The 8,402-nt window shown below is 54.4% G+C and overlaps 1 protein-coding gene across 3 annotated transcripts; it reads left to right on the top strand.

The window, feature by feature from the left end:
- Positions 1–688: 688 nt before the first annotated feature.
- SMIM33 (small integral membrane protein 33) lies at positions 689–4,351 on the top strand. Of its 3 annotated transcripts, none has more exons than XM_074883642.1 (2): positions 689–806; positions 2,254–4,351. In XM_074883642.1, exons 1-2 carry the CDS (start codon positions 748–750, stop codon positions 2,690–2,692), a joined length of 498 nt encoding a protein of 165 aa, XP_074739743.1. In that variant the 5' UTR covers positions 689–747; the 3' UTR covers positions 2,693–4,351. The 3 variants fall into 3 exon arrangements, with proteins under 3 accessions (XP_074739743.1, XP_074739745.1, XP_074739744.1); XM_074883644.1 differs by lacking the exon at positions 689–806 and adding an exon at positions 1,500–1,598; XM_074883643.1 differs by lacking the exon at positions 689–806 and adding an exon at positions 1,500–1,716.
- Positions 4,352–8,402: the final 4,051 nt, after the last annotated feature.

Genomic DNA, 8,402 nt, shown 5'->3' with positions numbered 1-8,402 from the left:
CCATCCAGCCCAAGGGGTTCGGGGCATTTGGTTTCTTGGCCCTGACCTTGTGATGCACTTGTCTATGATGTCCTGTCTGTCTCTCTGTCCCCTGCTGTCATAGTTTCAATTTCAGAGGTAACAAATTGCCCCGTGTTGGATGTGAATGGGTGTTTGGGGGGAGGAGAAGGGTCTTTGTGTCCCCACATGGGAAAGGCTGCCGTGTCCCTCTGTCTCGGAGGGTCTGTGTGGGTATTCAGGATGCAAATCCACAGGATTGTGTCTCCTGGCTCGAGGGGCTGGTCCAGCCCCCTCCCACAGCCCCCTGGAAAGCTGCAGAGCCATGTCCGAGGACAATGGGGCTGCTCCTTTGCTGCATGGAGCACATCAAGGGGGTGTCATATGCTGCTGGCAAGGTCCTTGCTTTCCATGACCAGGAGACGGTGGCAGGAACGGAGGGAGAGATCTCCTGTGCACTGCACAGCTCCTTGCATTTCAGTGGGTCTCTTCAATCACCTCCAAAAAGTGCAGCAAACCACCAGGCCAAAAGCAGCCAGCATCCCACAGCTGCCTTTGCTTTTACAAAGCCTCTGGTAGCAGCCTCCCCCATCATTTTTTCTCTCTCTCGCACAGATGTCGTGCTCAGAGATTACACTTGTAGATTAAGGTTTTACTGAATCCTGAAATGAGTGCAAATTCCCAGAAGCAACCAGATCTCTTCTGGTTTGGCTGGATGGGGGAAGAGGCATTTCCCACCCCGTCCTCCCCATGTGCAGGAAAGACGGAGCCTTAATACTCGCCCCACCTTGTCTGCTGAGAGCCTCCAGGTAAGAGCAGTGTTATTTTGGGGACAAAAAGATGGGGAGACATGTTTTGTAATGGCTAAAACTCCAGAGGATTCACCTTTTCTGCTCTGAGGTGTGCTCAGGGTCACTCCGGGTGGCAAGGGGTCTGACCACATGGCATCCCTGGCCCAGGGGCAGGGGTGAATGCTGCCGGAATTGAGAGCATCCCTGTGCGAGAGGAGAGCTGTGTGAGCACTGACCTGGCACTGGCTCCTCCCGAGCGGGTCCCAGGGTCCAGAGCTTTGCCGTGGGCTCCCACCGCTGCTGGCCACAGCAGTGCTGACAAATGGTCCTTCTGCAGCAGTGGGACCCCCCGGCAGAGAAAATCAACCCTGGGGCTGCATCACCTCTTGGGACAAGGGTCCTTCCAGCCCGCAGCATTGTGTGGGTACACTTTGTTGGGCTGTGCAAAGAGCTCCCACGCAGAAGGGTGATTTTTAACACCCATTTCTTAACCGCATTAAATTTTAACGCCGAGTCGGTGGAAGGAGGGAGGTTTCCTGCAGTTAGGCATCCGGGGGCTGCATGTGTGCTGTCGAAAGGGTGATAGGTCCTTTTCCCCCAGACAAAAGGGCGCTTGTCTTGCAGCGGGCGAGAGGAGGTTTTTTCCAGCGAGGTTGTGTGATAGCGAGGGAGGGGGCGGCGGCGCTGATGTGGCACCGGGGTAAGTAAAGGAGCACCTCTCCTGCCCGTGGGATGAGCAGGCACTTCCTCCTCTGCCCCGGGGAGTCCCGGGGGTGTGTGGGGCCGAGGCGTGACGTGGCAGCCGCTGAGGTAAGTCTGGCTGCTCCTACACTGGAGAACCATCCTGGAGGTTTTCCTGCTGGTCCTGCCTTCAGCTTCCCAGCCTCGCCGCTGGAGATGATGATTCCCACGCAGCAGGGATGCCGAGGTACCCCTGCGGGGCTGGGGAGGGCTGTCCCTCCCTCCTCTCCCCCTGCTGCCCCCTGCTCCCACCCGTGCTGGCTCCATCTCGAGGGATGCCTTGTGGTGTGCTTTGGTGGGGTTGGGTCTCCCAGGGAGGTCCCGGTGGGGTTTGGTTTTGGATTAGCAGCGTGGGGCTGGGGGTGAAGAGGGGAGGGTGGGGGGTTCCTCCCCGGGGGCTCCCTGTTCCCATCACTGGCTGCAGCTGGGGAGTGAGGTGCAGTGGGGAGGGAAGACCCTCACGCCGAAGGTGTCCAGGACAAGGGGCCGCAGGGCATCACCTCCCTGGCTGAATGCATCCAGGGCGCCAGCCCTACAACCCCAGCTATAACCGCCAAAATTCATCCTGTGCTGTGAGCCTGAGGGAGGGAGCACTTAGGAGATGGTCCCACTCCCCCGCAGCTGCACGTGCAGGCAGGAGGTGCTGACGCGAGGGCAGGAGATAAGAACATCGGACAGTCTCTGCTTGGTGGTCACCGTTTCCCACCCCGTGTTTCTGTCCCAGGTCAGCCTGCTCAGCCATGAACACCTCCATGCCCGGCAGCCAGCTGAGACAGCCTGAGCCCCAGGATGCAGCTGCCTTCACTCCCATCTCTGTTGTCAGGAGCGTGACAAAGAAATCTGATGCCCTGCCCATGATCTCCATGATCGTCGTCATATTTGTCCTCTTGGCCATATTCATCATTGTTGTGGTGCACTACGGCCCCCACCTCCGCACTGTCCAGATCACCCTTTACCACGAGCCCATGCCACAGGACCTGGACGATGGGGTGCACCTCATGGACTGGAAGAAGCTGGGCTCCCAGAAGAAGCTGCCTGCCCAGCCGTGCCCGCGGGAGCCGGGCGGTGTGGACGCGGCTGGCGTGAGCTGCCGGTGCTCCTGCAAGCATCAGCTTCCCTGCGGGAGTGCTGAGCCCAATGTCATCGAGATCACGTACCTGTGACAAGGCTGTGAGCCACCTGGGCAGGACTCAAGGGACAATGTCCCACTGGAAAAATAGTGACTGGCATGTTAGCTTAGCCCAAGACTCACCGGTTCCCACACGTGGAGGTTTTAGCCCCCCGGGATTGTGTCTCTTCCCAGGTGGGCTCGGATAGAAGGTTGTGTCACTGCAGTGACCCATCATTAGCCCCCAGAGGTCCAGCCCAGGGGGACCACTGTCCCCAGGCAAGAGCTGGGTCCTCAGCCCAGACTCTGGGGCTGGGTCAGCCTACATGGGACAGCGTTAGCATCTCTTCTATTTTGTCTCGCCCTGGTTTTACCTGTCCCACGCTGTCTGGGAGTGCCCAGGAGAGCTATCTTGGTCCTTGCCCCAGCCGTGGAGCTCTGGGCGTATGCTCAGCCCCTTGGCAGGAGCTGGATGTTACATCATCTGGAATCGCTTTCCAGATTAAAGGTGTTTCCACATGCGTAGTGTCCTCGTTATGCCATTTATATGGCACAGAAAAGCCTCCAGCCCCTTTTCCTCCATGTCACGGCCCCTTTCCCTCCGTTGGAGGGCCGAAACGCTGTCCTCCCTCCTGCCAGCCCCGGCCGTGCGCTCAGCCTGTCCTGGCAAGCAGCCAGAGGAGAGGAGGCAGCGCCTGAACCTGTGTTGGTGTTTCAGCGGTGGAGCCAGCAGCACAGGACATGTCCAGTGCCCCGGTGCAGGTGGGTGAGAGAAGAGAGGTGACACGGCATTGGCAGGAGAGGTCATAACGGCACGTTGGCCACCCCTTGCAGTTGGCCGAACATCTTGAGGTGTTGGCACTGGAAGAGAAATGCATGCATCTGGGCAGAGCCTGCAGCGTCTCCATGCACGATGGCACGATGGGGAGACCTGAGGTCACCTTCACTGCAGTCATCTTCACTGTCCCCATCGCTGTCTGCAGTCCCTGTGCCAAGGGAAGCTCTGCTTGGGGACCTGAAGACTTGGGTGATCCCAGTGTTGGAAGCAGCAGGGCATGTCCCAGCTGAGGAGGGAGCGATGGTGGGGTTGGCATAGCCCCATTGGGATGGACGCTGATGTGGATTGGTCACCCTGGGCGGCACAGAGGGAGCAGATGGAGGGGTAAACCATCATCCTCAGCCTCAGCCCCGTAAGGCTCCTGGTGGGAGCAGACCGTGGTGACCTGCTCAGCCCTGGGAGTCTTTCTGCTGCCGGAAGTGCTGGCTATCTCTTTGGAGAAGAAATTGGTTTCAGTTTCTCCTCACTTGGTGGAAGCTGGACATCAAAGCCTGTCTTCAGTGCGTGGGCTCAGAGGACAGTCACTGGAGAAGGAGCACAGCCTCTGGGATCACCCTCAAGGATTTATTCTGCTGGATAGTCCCAGGAGTCAAAATACAGTTCCTGCCTCTCCCCTCCACATCCCAGTACAGAAAAGCCAGATCTGTGTCCATCCTAAGCTGCATCCTCTGCACAGATCCCTCTGTGCACTGTCGGACAAGAAAAGGGTCTTTTACCTGTTCCTCCGGGCACTGGAGGTATTTCTGACATGGCAGATGCTCCAGCATCCTTTGTCTCACTTATTTCCAGCTTCTTTTCTCACTTACTTACTTTAAAGCTAAGTAGTGGTTGGACTTGCTGGAAAATTTTGGTCTTTACAATAAACATAATTTATATTACTTTTTTGGGGGTTGTTTTCTGTTTTGATTTTTTCCCTTTTGTTTTCCAGAGGTGATAGTACATTATCAGCTTTCCTATGCCTGTGTTAGAGGAGATAAGGTCTGTCATTTCAACTGAGAATCACCGAGAATCCCCCCTCCCTTTGCATGTCAACACAGGGTTTATTTTTTAATTTATACATCGCTAATGAGCAAGCATCACTTGAAGAACTAACCACCTTCCAGGGACATCTCTTTAAACGGTGGCTGTAGGTTGTGATAACCCGGGTGGTCACCCACGCCAAGGGTGAGGGCGCAGTCTAAGAGCTTAAGAAACCCCTGACAACCACTGCAAAACCTGCATCGTGGTACCCAGACTGGCTACACCGTGTCTGGACACCAGCTGTGCGCTGGGGTGGTGTCACCCCTCCAGGGTGAATTGGCGGAGTTGTCACCTGGCTGTCGTGGTTGTGTCATTTCCGATCAGCAGCTTGGTTCAAGACAAAGTCTTTAATTGGAGAAAGAGGAGCTTTCACGGCAGCTCCCACTGAAGGACAGCCGCAGCAGGGAAACATTGTGTTTGCAAAGAAAAGATTAAAAATGTCTAAATATTAATAAAGAGAAAGATAAAATGGGTAATTATTACTAGAACTCATTGATTTGCAGCCGCTGGGGACTCGTAAAGGTCTGATTTATGTTACAGCGTGCTGTGGCCTAGATCTATCACTTATACAGTGGAGGAGCTGTGGAAACCCCACTGTTGCAAAACACTTTGCCATTGTTCAGGTATTTCAGGTTGTCAAACTGAAAGCCACGAAAACTGGCAGTGAATGGTGGTGCTGGTGGGGCTCCAGTTTCTCCCATAGTTGCCCTGTGCTCTGATCCTTCCAGCACAGCCCAGCAACCATCAGCAGCCCCGTCTTCTAGATGACCTTTTCTGGAAAGATCGAGTACTGAAGTTCTGGCCTTCAGGATTTTTTCCTTATTTTTCATTTGCAAACAGATATTAGATATACCCTTCTAAAATAGAGGAAAAAAATTACTGTAAGGCTCATAATAGCAAACTAGATCATATAGCAAGCAACAATCTTTTGCCAGCTTTCTCCTCCAAAAGGACACCAAGGGTTAAATTTCAACTCTGCTTCTCATTGCTTTCTCCTACACAATAAAATGTCATTTTTACAGATTCCCCTCTTTTATATTTGGCCAGCTCTACTGCTATCCGCTTATAGGATTGCTCTTTGTAGCACAAGACTTTATAAAACGTGTTAGGGTTCTCAAGTGGTAGAGGCTGTGCATGCAAATTATCATAACATTATTACTCTCTATTCAAACACCAAGCTTGTTCCAGTTTATTTCAGTTATAACTTTTTTCCCCTCCTTCACAATAATCTTTTTATGAACATAGAGCAACAATAACTCTCCTTATCATGCTCTCTACACAGGGGAGCTTCTGGAGCACAGCAAGCAGGAGCTGGCAGAGACTTTGCAGTTCATTGCTTTTCTCAAAGCCAGATTGCTGCCTTAGGAAGCCTTTAAAAGCCGCTACATCGCCTATTAACTCTGCCCTGATTAGGGATTGCCTGCACCTCCTTTTATTTCCCTCCTCAGTGGGGTGTTCAGGGGGAGCACCTGGATAACCCTGCACAGGCACAGGGCTCCCCGGAGCATTTAGTGGGGACTTTACATCTGGGGCTGTAGGAAACTGGTGAGGCCGCCCCTCGATGAGTGGGTTCAGTTTTGGGCCCCTCACTCCAAAAAGGCCATTGAATGACTCGAGCGTGTCCAGAGAAGGGCAACGGAGCTGGTGCAGGGTCTGGAGCACAGGTCTGATGGGGAGTGGCTGAGGGAACTGGGGGGTTTAGTGTGGAGAAGAGGAGGCTGAGGGGTGACCTCATGGCCCTCTACAACTCCCTGAAAGGAGGGTGCAGAGAGGGGGGATGAGTCTCTTGAACCAAGGAACAAGTGACAGGACAAGAGGGAATGGCCTCAAGCTGCGCCAGGGCAGGGTCAGACTGGCTCTTAGGAAGGATTTCTTTCCAGAAGGGGTTGTTGGGCGTTGGAATGGGCTGCCCAGGGCAGGGGGAGAGTCCCCATCCCTGGAGGGGTTGAAGAGTCGGGTTGACCCAGCGCTGAGGGATCTGGTGGAGTTGGGAACGGTCAGGGGGAGGTTCATGGTTGGACTGGAGGAGCTTCAAGGGCTTTTCCAACCGAGATGATTCTGTGAAACTCTGCTTATGCTGCTGCAGGGTTGCCTAAAATGGTGCAAAATTGAGGGAGGCATCCAGAGCATTGCAGAGGCTGGAGGGGAGCTGCGACACCCCCCAGTGCCCCCCTGCAGCGCTGGGAGCCCGCTGAGCCCCGCCGGCACCTCAGCCTTGGGGTGCGGGTGGGCAGGGACCCTCTCGCCGGGGGTTTGCTGCTGGCCGAGGGCTCGGTGGCTGTCGGGGGGAGCCGGGGGCTGCGGCAGAGCCCAGCGCGGAGCAGCAGTGGGCTCTTGTGGCGGAGGCAGCCAAGTGCAGGCAGGGGTGCAGGCAGCAAGTCGGGGCGGCGGCTGCTCCTGCCTCTCCCCAGCACTGGGGAGAACGGAGCTGGGGGGAGCTTGTGTCTGGGGGGATGTGCCTGGCTTTGGGCTCCCCGGTGCAAGGAAGGCGTGGCTGGAGGAGGCTGTGAGGAGGTAGAGAGAAGCCGTGGCTGTGGTGAAGGATGAGTGAGGACCTGAGCAACCCAGCCCAAAAGGGTCACTTTCAGCCAGTGTCACCTTACGATTTTACAGAGGAGATGAGCACAAGGAGAGGCAGGGCCCCCTGAGAGAAGGGCCATCCACCTCTTGCAGATTTGTGTACTTTGGTGTGAGAGTGTGAATCATTTCCTTCCTCCTGAGAAAGGTCCCTCCAGAGCCGCCCCAAGCCCTGCAGGCAGCTGAGGATGGGGCAGGTCCTGGGCCACCTTGTGCATCTGCACCCAGCTCCTGAAACATCTAATGCACAGAGATAAAGAAAACAAGATTATTTTTTTTTTTTTTTTTCCTGCTGAAAAGCGAGCGACACTTCTAGAGAAGCAAAGCCTGTTTTTGAAGGGCTGAAAATTGGGACAATTGAGGGGGAAAAAAGCATGATCCCTGGTGTCGGGACACCAGCTGAAGAGAAGCAGCCACCACTTGTTCCATCTAGATTTGCAGTTGTCCTCCTGCTGAGGGTGGTGCTCCGGGGTACAGAGCTGAGCCTGGAAGTGTCCCACCTCGGGGTGCATCCTGGGCTCTGTGTCCTGACCCTCAGACTCCATTTCCCACCCCATGGAGCAGCTGTAGGGCAGAGATGAGACCAAGTCCTGCTTCCCTGAATGGTCCACAGGATGCAGTAAGCCCCAAGCACACTACGAGGCCAAATCTTGGTGTGTCTTTAGTTGTGCTGATTTTGAACTCTTCTCCTTTTGGTGAGGTTTTTCATTATTAGATCTGAAAAAAAATTTCACTTCCCTTCTCATTTTTGTGTTGCCCTATGCACCCTGCTGGAGGTGTGCAGCACAGCTTGTGGTTCCCAGCTAACGCCAAGCCAACCCAAAATGACAAACAAAATTTGAAGGCTTCCAGCTGTGCGGAGGAGCTCAAAATAATATGGTCGGGCTGCGCCCTGCCATGCAATGGACAGCGAGGGTGTGGAGCCTCGAGTACAGCTCTGCAGCCCTGCGAGGTTGGGGTGTCCCCTGTGTCTGTGGAGCCTGGAGAGCAGCTGAGCTTCAGAGGAGCCACATTTTCACACCAGTAAATAGCATTTACATCTGCTTCAGGCACTAACAGCATCACACAGAAGCTGAAGAATACTGCTACAATAATTGAATATAACTGGTGCTCTGAGGTTTAAATGAAAGGTTTTAGGTGCAGCCACCCTCCTAGGGGGGAAATTTTATGTTCATAGACACATTATCTATGGAGGTCTTGAAGCACCTGCACGTTGGAAACCTGCCTCTGTGTGAACAGGAAACAGGAGGAGACTGTTGTATTTTTTTTTTAGCACCAGATCTTATTTTACTGTCTGGACTTCTGACAAGTCTCAGCTCAACCCCATTTT

The sequence above is a fragment of the Strix uralensis genome, chromosome 14, assembly GCF_047716275.1.
Source record: "Strix uralensis isolate ZFMK-TIS-50842 chromosome 14, bStrUra1, whole genome shotgun sequence".
NCBI lineage: Eukaryota > Metazoa > Chordata > Aves > Strigiformes > Strigidae > Strix > Strix uralensis.
This window is presented reverse-complemented; position numbering and strand designations above follow the sequence as displayed.